Source organism: Pleuronectes platessa, chromosome 6 (genome assembly GCF_947347685.1).
Source record: "Pleuronectes platessa chromosome 6, fPlePla1.1, whole genome shotgun sequence".
NCBI lineage: Eukaryota > Metazoa > Chordata > Actinopteri > Pleuronectiformes > Pleuronectidae > Pleuronectes > Pleuronectes platessa.
In genome coordinates this window covers 14,011,412-14,028,456 of record NC_070631.1, presented here as the reverse complement: position 1 = coordinate 14,028,456, position 17,045 = coordinate 14,011,412, and the positions used below count along the sequence as shown (strand labels likewise).

At 41.5% G+C, this 17,045-nt stretch overlaps 1 protein-coding gene across 1 annotated transcript; it reads left to right on the top strand.

The window, feature by feature from the left end:
* Positions 1-8,822: 8,822 nt before the first annotated feature.
* Positions 8,823-13,846, top strand: dclre1b (DNA cross-link repair 1B). Its single transcript, XM_053425633.1, has 4 exons — positions 8,823-9,345; positions 10,600-10,765; positions 10,876-11,058; positions 11,234-13,846. Exons 1-4 carry the CDS (start codon positions 9,148-9,150, stop codon positions 12,427-12,429), a joined length of 1,743 nt encoding a protein of 580 aa, XP_053281608.1. The 5' UTR covers positions 8,823-9,147; the 3' UTR covers positions 12,430-13,846.
* Positions 13,847-17,045: the final 3,199 nt, after the last annotated feature.

Sequence of the window (17,045 nt, the reverse complement as noted above, 5' to 3'; positions counted from 1 at the left end):
TTGAATGTTGCACTGCCTTAGTGGATTACTTCATTTTAGTTCCCTTTACACTCGGTTAAATACCAGACAAGAGGTAATGAAGACAAATGAACGCTCGCTGTTCGTGCTCATTATTGAAAATCAATCCTGTGAATAAAGGCTCTGTGCATTTAGACATCGGAGGGAACAGCTGTAGTCATCTGGTCCGTCCAGGATGCAGCAATTTGCTTCATGGCTGAGTCACAGTTGTAAATTCAGTTTGTCTGAACAGCGTACACTGATACCACACCTAATTGGATAAACAGTCAAATGCATTACAATGCAACAACCCTGCAATAAAAACGTTATCCCAAAAACTTGATTCATTAATTTGGTGATGTGATGTTTTGAATGTTTTATATAGAGGGGGAGAAGGCGGACAGCAGACAGGCGTCGCAAAAAGGGTTATGCTGTAAATGCTGTGGCATGTGTGTGTGAGGCATTGGTCATCGTCCATAAACATTGAGTGAGATGAAAACACCTTTCAGAGCAGCACAGTTGAGCCCAACGATACCACTAACTGGAGCTGTAAAAGTGACCATAAAGGTGAATCATCACATCTCTACGCACAGTGGTAATAAAGTCTGAACATGTTATCCTTGACACAGATATTATATAATCGCATCAATCACACAGATGTTCCAAATGAAGTGTTTACTCCGGAGCTTCAGACGCTAATTATGACCACGAAGATTCCACTGCTCGTTTTGGTTCACTTCCTTGTGGCAGACTGCATCACCATTACCACTAACTAGAGCACTTTATTACTTGTATTGAAAAGTGCTATACAAATTAACTTATTATTAGTACTATTATTATGCTGTGGCATTTTCACTTTCGGTCAAGTTCTTTTTGGGATTGTGGTTTATGTACACCCATTCCAGATGCCCTGGATTTCTCTTCCCATTGACTCTCACCCACACTTTGGTTGTTTGGGTCTGTTGTTGGTTTCTTCGTTGCTTTGCACTTTTACTGTTTATCTGAGGACGTTCACTATTAATATTCTTTGTATAAACAGATGACGAGCGGTCGGCAGTAGCAGCAGCTGGGACCTTATTAGTGTAAGTGACGTTGTCGATCACAACAGCGTGTTCACGACAACAGACAACAACTGACTCTCTGAATTCGTCGTAAACCGGTGAACAGCTCTTAGTGCAGCAGCCGTAGCTTCATGGCTCTGCAGACTGAGGTAAAAGTCGGATGAAAACATCCCCTGCATCACCTTTAAAGCCACTGCATCAGCTAACTCGATCTTCTGCGAGGCCACGTGCACTGATCAAACTCACTTTACGCCGATGCTGAGCAGGCCATCCGTAAGCATTAAATATTGGCATCTGGGCTGGGGCACTGAAGAGGGAGCGAGATGAGATAAAAGAGCATTTTTCATTCACTCGTGTCCCTGTGGTGGAAACACTCGAGGATGTTTACCTGAACATGTTTCAGTTTTTTTGTGTGCACACATCTGCTCATTTAAAAATTAAAATGTTGTCAAATATCTAGAGTTCGGTTCGAGGGTTACCATAATTTTCAAGGAGAAATAACAGGGAAGAAATCAAACGTATCCACAGATACTTGAATGTAAAATGTAAATGCATGCAGCTCCTACGATTTAAACATCCTTTACTGTAGATAGACAGATTTGTGATTTTCTCTCTAGTTTATTCCACTCTGGCAAACACGCAAAGCAACAAACCCTCACAGCCTGTAAAATAATATACAGCATAATATTTAGCTTTGTGCTTTCATCTTATCAATTACTTCGATCGCTTTCATGATAACATTGGGAGTCATTGTTTGTATAAAGCAGTGGGGATACTAAAACTAAATTGGTTCAAGAACTGAGAAAACTAAAGTTAGATGAAAAAGGCTGCTGTTTGAAAAAACTACACACGTATCCCCCAAAAAACGAGGGCAAGAACAGAAGCAACCTGGGGGAAAAAAAAACAGGCAGAGATGCCATAAAAGTGTCTTTTATGTCAGCCCAACTGGAGCTGCATGAATAATTTCAGCCATTTTCTATTCCACTATCTGAATCCAAAATTGTGTAAATGATAGCAAAAGCATCACAAAAAGTGGGTTACCTCGAAAGCCAACTAATGGGGAATCCAAAGGTTTTCGTCTTGTTATTTTTGTATGGAAAACCTTGCTGTTACTCCTTTCAGCTCAGCCATCTATTATCAGCCCCAACAAAGCACATCCTCTGAGGCTGATGGAGCTGCAGCACTAATGTGGTGACAGCCTCCATCATTTATACTTTGAAGACACTATTTAACTCGTATATTAAAAGGCGATGTCCAACTGAGACAGAGGACGTGAATCCCAACATCGTTTAATCTTTCTCTTGTTTTTGTTCTCTTCCTGACTTTCTCTGCAAATATACTCAGCTGCCTAATCCTGCAGGGGGAGTTGAGTCAAGCTGCCATCAGAGTGTGTGCTGCTCATCTCATATTGGATATTTACTGACTGAACTTTTCCTCTTTAGAGATTGTAAACCCTCCACACAAAGGTCGCGCAGATCACCACTGGAGCAGAACATTTAATAAAGGATGAATCTCCACAGCATAAAAGGCCCCTTGACAAATGAATCATCGCGCAGCCTCCCTGCTAATCGTGGCAGAAAAATGTTCTTTCATTGATTATCTGAGAAATAAATTAATACTGCAGAGACAGTGCATTGATTGTCTTCCCGTGAGAATACAGCTGCCGTTTCATTTACTGATAATCAATCCAGCGTCACGGATACATGGCATCCAGCAGAATGGCTGTACTGCCACATAGTGCTGATAATGAGGCGGCTAATGAGGAGTTGTTACCCACTGCCTTTTTACATATTGACACGCTGGTACCTGCATTTTCACTAACCTGCTGTTTTGCCCTATTGGCTATAAGCCTACTGGGGGAAACTCACACTTAATACACTCGGGCTGTGTGTGTGTGTTCTAGGTTTTGTTACATTTTTAGGACCTTCTCTGGACCAGTAGACCTCATGGGGACCTCCTAATGAGGCATTTTCGGAGGTCCTGGTTCAGGGTTTGAGGTAAGATGTCAATTATGTTAAGGGTTTCTCTAGGCTGTCACAATGAATTTAAGTAATTGCAAAGTCCTAATAAAGATAGATGCGCGAATGTGCATGAATGTGTGTGCGTGAGTGTGTGTGTGTGTGTGTGTGTGTGTGTGTGTGTGTGTGTGTGTGTGTGTGCCTCATTAGCAGCTGTGCAATGTGTGGTTCCAACATATGTCTGCTGTTCCAGCGAGACTGTAATAAGCCCAACCAAGGTTACCCCTTTTTTTTCTGCTGCTGCTCAGTGTCAACCCCTTCAAGGCTGCTGTCAGCAAGAATCCAACAAAACGCACCACACCTCCACAGTCACCCACAATAACAACAGAGCATTTCTCCTGTCTATTCCCATTGGGCGCTATTACGAGGAATGTTTGCAGCGAGAGGGGAAGCAGCCCTTGTAGCCTAGTGGGTCTTTGGAAAACAATACAACAGTTCCTCTGCAGTAAATGCAGCTCTGGAACCTGTTCCATATACGCATTATATACATGGGGGGGGCACTTGGCTTAATGATGAGCAAACAAAATAAAGTGTAATGCACATTGATAGAGTAAAGCACATTGCAGTCGTGTGAGCACAGTTTCTTTGGGGCCTTTATGATAAATTATTTAGCCAATCTTTTATTACGACTTAGTGTTCTGGGTACTATTGGCACGAATAAGCACTTCTTTAGATCTGTACCATCTGTAAAGCAAAATTACAGTCGTCACATCTGAAGAAGTGGAATCTTCAACACAGCTTGGATATTGATTTTCTCAGACTTTCTGTAACCATCCCACATGAAGACTCGACATATGTGCAGTGAAATCGTGCTTCTCTCTAATAAGGCCCTTTGCTGTACCCTGCTCAGCCATCTTGTGCTTCCACCGGAGCCTGAAGCCTGCAGACTTGAAACTACTTGAAAAACCATTTTTCCACAAGAGAACAGAAGCGCTCCTCTTCTTTCTTCCATTCCAAGACTTCCATTTATCTGACCATCATCCAATCTCTAGTGATTTACGTTTTACATCACTTCTCCTGTTGTAGACAGAGGGGTTTCTAGGTGGAGGTGTTAAAATGTGTTTTCTTCTTTGTTATATTCTAAATGCCACAAAACATTTGTGAAATCCTGATCCACCTTAGAAAAGTAATAGCACAGAGTCAACAGAAGTGACACGAAGGCAATTGAAAATCCCTCCTAACATCGCACCAGCCAACCAGTCGTGCAGAATATTGTATTTTTACATGGATAGACTGAGGCAATGTGTATATATCTGCTCACTGCATCACTCCCCTTTGCTGATGCGGAAAAATAAATGATACGCAGCTGGTCGTTCTTGTTGTTGTTGACGGTACATTTGTGAGATGTTGAGATATAGTTGTATATAATATCTGCTAGCTTCAGCCAAATGCAGCAAATCTTGTGTGTCAACAAAACAATTTTTTTGCAAGACAGCTTTTGTCTAAAGCTCAGGGCAGAGGAGTTTTGGTAATGGCTGCACTGGAGATAAATGGACTATATTACACAGAACATCACACATAATCAATACAACATAGGAAACTGCTTGAGTAACCCACTTGGACCTTCAAGCCCTCTGGTCCCGTGCATGTGGGGACAAAGTGCAAAAATATATGCATGAAAAAAACGTAATTATTTTTTATTTTTTTTACATTCAAGCCCAGACACCACCTGAATACAAATAAAGCGCAAAAATATTCCATCATGCTTCTTGTGCAATTTTCACATCGTTGATACTGTGGCACATTCCTGTGAGGCAGAGGATTCCATTCTCCTTCAAAAAGCATGGGTTGCATTAAATGGGCCGGGCCTGTGCTTCAGCATTTAAGATAACAATGGATGTCTCCAGCCTCCTATGACGCTTATTAAGACGGCTCCATCTGAGCTCTCTCTACTCAGCCATGATGCACACGCCCAATACCAGCCAAGAAGATTTCTAAAAGACTTGGAGCCCTCCAGGAAGACAATTAGAGTCGTCTCTCTCCCAGTATGCATCGTTGCCGTGACATCAAGCGACGAGCACATTGCCATGCATTATGCAGCCCCTAAACCTGCACCCTTTGCTGGTCCATAGAGGATCTTCAGCAGGCTCTCCCTGCGTGCCACACCACGCAGCCCAACCCCAACTGAATTTCTAATGAAGCGAGCTAATCAAATCCGATGAGTGCTCTCGTAACCCACTGTGTGCTGTGGCGTGCCATGGCTGGCAACCTGGCTGGAAATAGAGGGTGGTCACCAGAGCTGGCAGAAAAGGGGTTTAGACAGTGACCATGCTGCTGGACTGTGGTGATGTGTGTTTGTGCCAGAGAGAGGGCAAAAAAAGAGACATCATGAAAACCCTACTGGGGATGACAGAGTGGAAATGGATAGCATCAAGAAAACAAAGCCTAGACACATCAGTGCAGAGGAGAGAGAGTGTGTGCGGGGGATGAAACCAGAGAGTGACAGAGAGATAAACAGAGAAAGACAGATGAAGTAAGCGAGGGCACATGCCAAAATAAAAAATATGTGTTACTTCTCAAAAGCTCGTTACAGCCAACAACTTGCCCTTTGTCCTCGAGGGACAACTTTGACTTCTCCCACACGTCCATAAATGTCTCTGCAGGGGTGTGTGTACTGCGCCGCTGCAGCATCCCTGGGGACAGGAGGCTTTGAGAGGGGGTGAGGAGGCTGGTTGCTATTGCGCTGTACAAATTTGCTGACTCAGAAATGAATGGACCCAATGGAGATTTTTCGCTCTATTGTTCATGTGAGGTTGATAAATATTGATACAGCAGATAGGGGCAGAGTCCTCCGATTCAATTATATTTTTAATTTCACTGAGTTTCAACATCACAACATTTTCTAAAAGCTTATAACCACATTCCTATAGCATAGAAATAAATATAGAACAGGTCACTCCGCTCTACTGAGGCCAGCTGAAGTGAACTAAAAGCAGAGGGGGATCACAGGCTGTGCACCCATCTGCTTTCCAAGCATCAGTGCTGCTGTCTGACTGCACTTTTGTTTGCCTCTGCATAACAACATGACAGATAAGACAACTCATCCCCCCCCCCGACCTCAGCAACCTTTGGTTTGACATGTAAACAGAGCTGCTGTTTTCTATTCCCATAGCCTCGCTCATATTCTTATTATTCTGGAGAATGAAGAAGTGCGCCAGGATTTTTACTTCCACCAGGGTTGTCATGTTTCCTTCCTGTCAGTTTGTTTGTTTCTAAGAAAGATTACACAAATAAAAATGAATGGATTTCTACAAAACTTGGATGGAGAGATGTGGTACGGGTCAGGGAAGACCTCTTTACATTTTGGTGTGGATCAGGATGAGGGAGTAGATCCAGGATTTTCTTTCCATTTTCATTGTGAGGTATGGTGTTTTTCAGTTTCCCAGTGAATATTTAATTGAAGTGGATTTTAAATAATCAGGCATGTTTAAGGAACTGATGAGGTATGTGCTCTGTATGTGCAATTCTAGTTTATAATGTGGTTAAACATGAGCTGTGACTCTGTAGTAATGAGGGCGCTAAAAGTTAATTTGTTGAATACATTATCCGTGGAATAATACATAAAAACTTTATTTTTTTTCCTATGTGTATTACTACGCAGTCCTGTGGATTAATACGAGGAATATTTTCCAGATGAAAAATATTTCATGTAATTACCTCCCAGCTTGACGGCATAAAGTCACCCCACTGTGCAGCAATCCACAAGGCACTCAGCTGTATAAGTTAACATAAAGATGTGAATAGTAACAGGGGGTCCACTGATTTCCCTGACTGAACTCAACCCACTCCTCTTCAGTTAATCACATACATTTCATCTCAAGCACAAGGTTTCAAAGGGTGTGTGTGTTTGTTTGTGTGTGTGCACTTGTGTTTGTACAAACACAAACTAACTCATAGGAATGTCTGCGCCGCAACAAAAAAGAAGAAGGTCCCCACAGGTTCAAACTTCTGAAGGGCTTAGGAGCACATTACCCCTATGGAGACACAAGTTTGTGTCTGTGTGTAAGTGTGTGTGGTGTGAAGTGTGTAGTGTGTGCTGAGGAGAGACAGTTAATTAAGTGTAAATCAGAGTATGATTAATGTGGTTGTGGGTACGTGGAGAGGAAGCTCACTGTGTGATAAAAGGAATGTGCAGTAGTCCCAGGTATAATCCTGAAAAGGGAGCAGTGTGCAAAGGGGAGGGGGGGAGGGGGTTACAATGGGATCGCTGTCACCATAGCAACGACCCCATTTTTGTTAAATATCCCAACACACACACCCTTTCTTAAATCAATCCATCATCTAATATATCACAATCAGATAAACACATTTCATTGATTGTACCTCAGTTTGTTTATATTTTGGTAGTGAAGCCATGAAGACTTCGTAAATGTCACCTTGTCGAGAAAAAAAAAAATTAATGTTGTGCTTTATGTTTATAAGTAAATTTATATTTTTACAAGGACGTTATTAAATCAAACTGAAGATGAAATCTATACTTTCTCCTGATTCTGTTGAAAAAGAAAAATGAAAAATTAAAGAATCAATCATAAAATGTTTAAAATTAAAAGTCCTCCACAGACTCATTTTTCTTTCCTCTAAGATGAGAGTGTCATAACATAGCAGTTTCCTCTGTCTTGGCTCCATCTAGTGGAAAACAGCGAGAAATTCCGTTTCAGTGAGATGAAGTGTGTCCTCATTTCTTGATTTGGGCTTTTGGTATTTTAAGAAAAGGACTTTAAAACGATCTAAATGATAAGAGATGTATAACTGGTGTCGATAAATCCTACAAATAAAAGACTTGTTCCAATGGTGTCAGAAACAATTTAAAAGTTCTACCTATATCTAAATTTACATCCAGATTTTGTATGCACCTGAAACAGTTTCACTCAGCAGTTCCTCACTTCAATGTCTGAGTATCGATTGGTGCTATATGCTGCATTTCTAGTTGCTTGTGATTTATTTTGTTTGCATTCATGAAAAAACACTGATATCAGAATTTATTATTGTATATTTCCACACACATTTGACGTTAATACTTTTTAAGTTGGATTTAGTCAGCATTCAGCAAATGTTTTTTTTCTTGAATAAAGCATGAATAAATGGTAAATGGCTTTGTATTTATATAGCGCTTTTCTAGTCTTGATGACCACTCAAAGCGCTTTACAGTACAGTTTTACATTCACCCATTCACACACACATTCATACAGTGCATCTATTCGCAGCACTTTGTTATTCTATGGAGGGCCATTCAGGGTTCAGCATCTTGCCCAAGGACACTTCGGCATGTAGATGGGTCAGACTGGGGATCGAACTGCCGACCTTCAGGTTGGAGGACGACCACTCTACCCCTCATCAACAGCCGCCCCGGTTTGTGCATCTATGAATGTGAAAAATGATATAATACTGATTTAACAAAAGCTGATTTGATGTTGCTAAAACTGTTTGAGGAATTCATGTCTGAATCCAAGACTACTCGCAGGTTTCTGGCCTCATCACCGATCTAAATCTACATCATCTCTCAGTGACTGTACAACACTTATAGATCTACCACTCTGTTTGTTTTGAATGTGCTTCATAAAACAAACATGTCTTGACCTTTACTGTAGGATATTACTTAAATATTAAAACAGTCCAGCTGTTATTGCCACTGACTCAGCGGGGGATTTGTAATGCGGCCAGCATGATTGCCCTGTGTCGTACACGCAATGACCTACAGGTGGCAGTGTGATTCAACAACCACTTTGAGACCGAGGGAGAAGAAGAAAACGCGGAACAAATTGTAAACACAAATGGCGGGCAAGTGTGTGTTAGCAGGCCAACCCGACAATGAACCCAGAAGAGGAAGTGTTCGACATGTAACGACTGAGGAGCTGTGTGCGTGCTGCTGCAGGATACAGAGAAGATGTTTGCTCGCCTCTCAACGCTAGCTAGAGTTAGCTTCCACTGCTTTGTACTATTTGTCGTGGACTCAGAAACAATCTGAACTTTTCAACTCGTTGTGTTAGTGAGAAACTTAAAACAAATATACAAAACTCGAAACTTGCCTTCAGTCGTCGCTTAGTGTTGAATTTCCAGTGTGACCTCAGACCATGGCCGTCAATGGGAAAGTCATCCCGCACACGCCGCTGGCCGTCGACTTCTGGCAGGTTCGGAAGTGTCCGGGTGCTCGGCTGTTTTTCTTGACCCACATGCACAGCGACCACACGGTGGGATTGACCTCGACGTGGAGCAACAGGCCCATCTACTGCTCCCCCACCACCGCCACACTGCTCAGGCTGAAGCTGCAGGTGAGGAGGGTCACACGAGCTCCACCTGTCATTCCTCTGCCTCCTCCAGGACAGTGTACTGAGGGATGAAGGGACATAATGCACTCTGTTTTTTGCATCCAGATGTGGTTTAAAGTTTTCTACACATCTGTAATATATAGCTTTGTAGTTTGTTAATTGGATGGACTGGTTTTGGAATCTACGAGAGATGTGCTACATATAAACTTGGTTACCTACTTAACTTGTGTGATATTTGTGTCTATATGTCTGGGTCTACAAAGCCACTCTGGTTTCTATGGTCAGGAAACTGTTGAGGAATTTTTGACCATCCTCACATATGACTGTATATATGCCACTATATATTATTGTATATTACATTATATATGTACAAGAGAGTAGTGCCTGTCTAATTCCACAGATACTCCATTATCTCTCTAAGCAGTACCCAAGGTCAGGTTATAGCTAAAGGACCAACATACAATGCATTTTAGTGTGTATGCTTCGGGACTTTCAAATCCAGCTCAACTCTCTAGTGTATTTCACCAGTGGCAAGACGTAAGGACACAATGTGATTAGGATGCGAACAGCTACATGTAACATAGAGAGTGACAGCAATTCTAGCCATTCGTGAGTTCTCAATTCAGCAGCTCTAGAAAACTTCCAGAACAAAAATCTGATCATCATTGAACAAATCCTCTTCAAAACATGTCATGTTCGACAGTGCTCGCGTAAAAAAACACGTTTTTTAATATGACAAACACTACAAACTTGTGTTTTGGTTTGATGCGAGATGTCCAATAAGGTACACCGGCTTCAAATGGCTTGCTTCAAATCGCATGCTTCAAGCATGTCAGGATGAACAAAAGGGAATGATGCAGGTTAGATGTACAGTAGCAGCAATTGAAATTGAATCATGGATTTGAATAATCTTTGAATGGATGACAAACATCATCTGTTGTTCTGATGGTGGTGGAGAGTACTTATATCTTTTATTGGTGTTGAGATGAACTGAGATCTAATGACCGAGGATCACATTATATAAACGCATCTTTTATGGGTGTATAAAAAATCTACAATCATTTACTCAAGGTTTTCCTTCAAAATTCTGTGTGTGTTGCCTCACTGAGGAGTTAGAATAAGCAGATATGGATATACCATAATACCAGGTGCATCATTTTGGGAAATTACTTGTTTTAGTCATAAGGGTAACAATGGTTGTGTGTGTGTGCAGTCCTTTGCAGTAACCTGCTGCTGATCATTTCTGATTCTGCTCAGGTAAAGGAACAGTGGATCCATCCATTAGAGCTGGGGGACCCACACCTGCTGCCGCTGGATGACATTGGCAAGGAGAAGCTGACAGTCACCCTGATAGAGGCCAACCACTGTCCAGGGGCGGTGATGTTTCTCTTCGAAGGCTATTTTGGTTCTATACTGTACACTGGTCAGTGTCTGAAGCCACTGGAAGATTAGTTTCATACAATGAAAACATATGCACTGGTTCTATATTGAGTTGAGCATTGCAGGAATGAATTGTGTCCCTATTTATTTCAGGTGACTTCAGGTATACTCCCTCAATGCTTCGTGAGCCATGTCTTAGGACAAACATCACTATTGACGTCCTGTACCTGGACAACACCAACTGTGACCCCAACCGCACGCTCCCTTCCAGGAAGCAAGCCACTCAACAAATCAAAGAGATCATCCGCAGCCACCCCAGCCACAACGTTGTCATAGGTAATTTTGTATGGAGTTCTTCGTTGGGATGATTTTACAACAAGAAATTATTACTGTAAAAGAGCAAATATATAATTACAGCCTGATGTGATATGAGATTTAAAAAAGACGTTGTTAGTTATCATGTTATCCAATGTTGCATTGTTATTTTTGCTGACTTTGGGATTCATTACAGGTTTGTATGCACTGGGAAAGGAGTCCCTGCTGCTGGACCTGGCAATGGAGTTCAAAACCTGGATTGAGGTGAGTTTTGAGAGGATGGAGACCCTCAAAGCTCTGGAGCTGCCTGACGTTTTCACCACTGACCGGGGTGCCGGTCGCATCCGAGCTGTATATCAGTCAGAAATCTGTTTTGCCACTTTGAACCAGTGGAACATACAACATCCCACTTTGGCCATCTTGCCCACCAGCAGGCCCCTGGTCTCCTTCCACCCCGATATCCATGTGGTGCCCTACTCCGACCACTCCTCTTATCAAGAGCTGGAGGATTTTGTCTCTGCGCTTAAACCTACTTCCCTTGTACCCATCGTGGGAACTCGCGCACCTGGAAATCTCTCTGCCTTACTGCCCAGCAAAAAGCGCCCTGAAATCCTTGTGCCCGAGTCAGTCCGACAGTACATGCTGAGACAGCCTGAGATCCAGCTCAGATCATCAGCGTCTACCCGCCTTCGCAGCGGGCACCTCAGACCGGTTGCTCCCAAGGGGGTGATATTTGAGTCTCCTCCAAAGGGGTCCACGACGCCATGTGAAGAAGATGTCTGTGGACCAGAGTGTCTGGAGCAGGAGGCTTCTGAGGAGGAGATGGACATGGAAAGTAGTGAAAAGGACTCTGAGAGTATCCTTATCGACATTAGCAAGAAAGTAACCCCTAACAAAAACAGGGGAGGAGCTGGAGACACGTGGAGCCTCAACATCGTCCAGACAGTCTCAGAAGACATGCTAATGGAAGAATCTCTGCCACTCAGTCAACATACCCAGAGAAACCAGGCTCCAGTGGAGATTTTTACAAACAGAAGGCCTTTTGAAACTAATGCCAAAACAAGGAACACAGCATCAAGTGGAAATTACAACAGTCAACAACGGGGACACAGAAATGTTGAGAACAACCACAAACTGTCAGACGAGGACGGCATGAGTCAGCACAGTGGATGTGGAAGTGATTGGGACAGCCTGACATTATTGCAGAACAGCTCCAGTAACATTTCCTGTACTTCCTGTCGTTCCTCCACTGAGCTGAAGGAGAAGTATTTAGAGGAGTATGAAAAGAGTGTTTTAAAGAACCTCCCCTTCATGGAGGAGGATTATAAGACCTGGGGCCTCCTGCAGCACAGCTCTGTGCGGAGTTTCCCCTCTCCGCTATATGATTCATAATGAAATCTCAGTAAATAATGTGAGCTGAAGTTTTTTACCTTGTTTTCTATGCGTGTTAACATAAATACTTTAAAACTGACTATTTTCTGTCCTATATATAATTTTCCTTGTGGTGCTGCCTTTTTGTGGGTGGTCTGGAGTTAAGCTTCGGGTCTGTAATAGAAATTTATAAATTTAGATTTACCTCTTTCTATCCTCCCACTAGTCATCAGTGTTTCAGTGCCTCTGTTCGTCTTCTATAATTTAGTTTGTGGAACACAACTCAGAAACCATTTGGAATTTAGTAAGGACATGGTGATATATTTGGGGCGGTTAGGGGGTTGAATCAACTCCTGATGACCCATGTCAAGAGCCATGAGTTATGAGCAAAAATCTGCATTCAGTTTTAGCCTGAAAGTTTAAACGAATTGATCAAATGTATTTGCCATATTTCCAGTTCAGCCTTTTTAACTTACACTTTATTATTTTACTGCATATGATGCATACTTTATAGTAGAAAAGAAAAACTAAAATGTATGATTTTAACAGCAGTGTTCCTTACTGTATTAGTCAGCCAATTATGAAAAACTAGAGTGAAACCCTGTTCAGAAAAATCTTAAACACTTGAATAATTTATTATATATTTTGTCATATATTCGTAAAAATATGTGTTCCTATATCGCTGAAAATATAGATAGGAAATTTATTAAAATAATACTTTGTTTATCTAATGTTTTAAAATATAATGCTGTTTGAAATAAGGTTAATTTAACCCTATGAGACAAATTGTGATTTGTGAATATGGGCTATACAAGTAAAATTTGATATGGTTTGGTTGATATGGTTCAAGAGGTGCACATGGTGACAGTATTTCATTTGGCCAAATCACTTAATTTCAGTTAAGAATATAAAATTATGTATATGTGAATCCTTGGTTCTTTAATTCTCTTGTAGTTTATATTAGAACTACAAGAGAATAGAGAGAGAAATATGAATCTTCAAAGGCCTTCAGTATGATTATAGGCCATTATTTCAGTGAAGTGATGCAGCTACAAAAACAATTCAATTAGAATTGTAAGAAATGAATGGATATATGTGTAAGAAATTGCAGTATTTCTTCTGACTTTGTTCCCTCCACAGTGTACTGTGTGTTCTATATTGTTTTTTGTTTTCCATTATTTTTTGGACATTTTTGATAAAAGGTGACAGCAGCCTGAAAGCTGAAGCCCCCCTAAAATGTGCTTCAGCCCCCCAAAATAATTATTGTGATTTTTCTTTTTTTTAAATTAAACTATTGTTTTACACATGGACAAGTTATTTATAACTCTAACATGCTACATGTCATTTTAAATTGACTTCAGTGCCATGAACATGTCTTCTGATCTGATATGACCTCAACCATGAATAAATTGAAATAAATGTGTATATATACAGTAAATATATAAATGATAATGACTTGTGTGTGTGTGTGTGTGCGTGCGTGTGTGTATGCCTGTGTGTGTGCGTGTCAGATGGGCGTGGTCAGTGTGATGGGTGGGCCCTCAGATGAGATGATAGTATTATTATTGTATTGTCATAATTAATATATAGATTTGACCAAATGTAAAAAAGTTAAGAAACATTGTTTGTCTATGCTCTGCTGTGTTCGTATGAATAGTAGCAAACTAAATGAATCACTCTTATTTGTTTCACTCCAACACTGTGTTAATTGATCAATGAATCCTGTGTGTATATTCAGAAAGACAGAGGTAGATGTTACTGTACTAGTTATTTTTATTCAAAAAGTTTAACATATTTACAACACATCATTAGATCATTTCAAATATGTACAAAGGGGGACAGGGGAGGGGTTTGTTTTGAGGAGTAGAAAAAGGGTGAGGGCGGGGGCTTCTCCACCTCTTCTCTCTCCTCCAGCTCATCTCGGCCTCCTCCTTTCTGTAGCTCAGTCCCATAGTTGGAGTTTTCTCCTGCTGCAGTTTCGTCTCCTTTCGGCCCTGAAGCAAGCACCTTCTCGTTCTCCTTCTCCATGTTGACCTCCACCTCACTGCTCACTTGTGCAGACTTGCTTCCAGAATTTTAGCCTTGGCCTGACAGTCAGTGAGCTCCGCCAAGCAGTCAACATAGGCCCTGAGGCGAGCATGCCCTTTCTCTACCTCCTTCGTTATGACAACATCTTTGTCTTTCACCTGGTTTTCCAGCTGCTCCACCTTCTCCGTCAGGGCCTGGATCTCATTCTCCTTCTCCGTCTCCATCTCCCTCTCGGTCTCAGTCTCAATCTTAATCTCCTTCTTCTTCTCCTTCTCCTTCTCCGTCTCCTTCTCCTCCTCCTTCTCCTTCTCCACCGCCATCTTTATGATATCATCTCTGTCTTTAAGATGGTTTTCCAGCCGCCACACCTCCTCCTTAAGAATCAAAATGTTCCTGTTGGCTCGGAGGATTTCGACATTGTAGATCGTCACAAGTTTCTCCTTCTCCTTGTCCTTCTCCTTGTCCTTGTACTTCTCCTTCTCTTTCTCTTTCTCCTTCTCCTTCTCCACCTCCACCTCACTGCTACATCCTGTATCAGGCTGAGGTGGCTCCTGGTGCAGCCTTGCTTCCATCAGCTTAACCTTGGCCTGACAGTCAGTTAGCTCAGCAAGGCAGTCGAGATAGGCCCTGAGGCGAGCGCGCCGTTTCTTCACCTCCTTCGCTATGACAACATCTTTCTCTTTCAGCTGGTTTTCCAGCTGCTCCACCTTCTCCGTCAGGGCCTGGATCTCATTCTCCTTCTCGGTCTCGGTCTCAATCTCCTTCCTCTTCTCCTTCTCCTTCTCTTTCTCCTTCTCCTTCTCCTTCTCCACCGCCATCTTTATGAACTCATCTCTGTCTTGAAGCTGGTCTTGCAGCTGCCACACCTCATCCTTAAGAGCATTGATCTTCCTGTAGGCTGTGAGGAGTTCGTCATTGAGGATCTTCAGAATATCTGGTTTCTCCATGGTTCACCACAGAGAGTAGATCTATCTTTTGAAGAAGCTGTTGGATGAGTTGATGCACTATTTTCCGAAGAAGTTTCTGCTCTTGTCTGAAACTTGAAGTCAAAAGGCTTTATGTCTGCAGGTGACAAGATGAAATAGTGTGTAAGATTTAGGTGAATTTGATCAATCAAACATTCAATATAAAACAATTGACACAGATAGAGAGACACCCGCAGAGAGAAGGAGAGAGAGGGAGAGAGACAGACTGGCTGGTTTATGCGAGAGATTGAGAGAGAGAGAGAGAGAGAGAGAGAGAGAGAGAGAGAGAGAGAGAGAGAGAGAGAGAGAGAGAGAGAGAGACTCCCCTCCTGCTACGTGTGTATCTGGTTGCCATGGAAACTCAACTGAATGCAACTGCTCTCTCCTCACTGGGAAGAGAGAAATCTAAACTCTGAGTGCACCACTCAAACAACTATAATTCAGAAACTATAAGTCCTATCTGTGAAATAAAGACATCGGGAGAATTCCAAGACTTTGCCGGACACACAGATATATTTGAAATTTGTGAGAGTAAAAAAATGGGGCCGTGTGTGCAAGTTATGCAAGTTGATGCTCCTTCCAGAAAAGTTTTCTCTGAAATAACATTAGACCCAATAGAGAGGGATTGTTTTTTTCCTCAAAGGAGCTACACACCTCATGTAATGTGCTCCTAGCATTAACTTAAGCTTCCGTCAACTTGTCCTTCAACACATTCAAACTACACATTAACCAAAAAATCACCAGTAAATTTTTGAAATAAAACTTCCCTCATCAATCACCATGGCACCAAGCCCCTTCGATTTGAATTTGAATCTGAATTTGATTGGCAGTGATGGAAGCTGTTGTTTTTTTAACTTGTCTTAAATACTAAAGTTAAACACCAAGGTTAATCTTCCCAATGTTACAAAACACATCGTTTGGTAGAATAAGCTGTGAAATGGGAACATTTCCTGCTGCTACAGGTGTTTTGTCCACAATGCCTCGCTCTGCCTGGCCTCGGCGACTTAAAGCTACTTAGCATCACGTTAACACATATCACTCATTAAGATAAGCAGCAGAAAACACAAAAGAAGCCAGCAACAATATTTTCACATTTGTCATAAAAGCAACAGAAAACACCACATTATCAACATGTAACAGCAGAAGCTTCATATTATACAGTGGTTTAATTTCCAAATTGAATAATGAGCCTGAATTGTATCGGTTAGCATGCTGGGTAAATACAGAGAGAGGGTGAGACATGACTTACCTCAGTCAAGGTCAGAGTGCAATAGCAACTGTCTTAAACTTTAACAGTATTTAAAGCAATCAACAGCCAATCAGAGGTCTCCTATCAAAATAGCAACTATGATGCTGTTCATCAAAGCATCAAAGGAGGTATTGAGAGAGTGTCCCTGTCAATCAAAAACATCTTCTATTTCAAATCTTAGCATCTGGTTGCTATGGTGATAGAATCACCTACTGATGATGAAGTTTTGCGATCATTTATTTCTGTAAATAAATTTGTTTCATTTTGGTGGACTTTTAATTGCGTCATTCTTGCAGCATCTGATCTTTAATTTTTTAATGGCTCCTGTCTTATCACCTTCTTGTCTTAATATTAATATATATATATATATATATATATATATTATATATATTAAA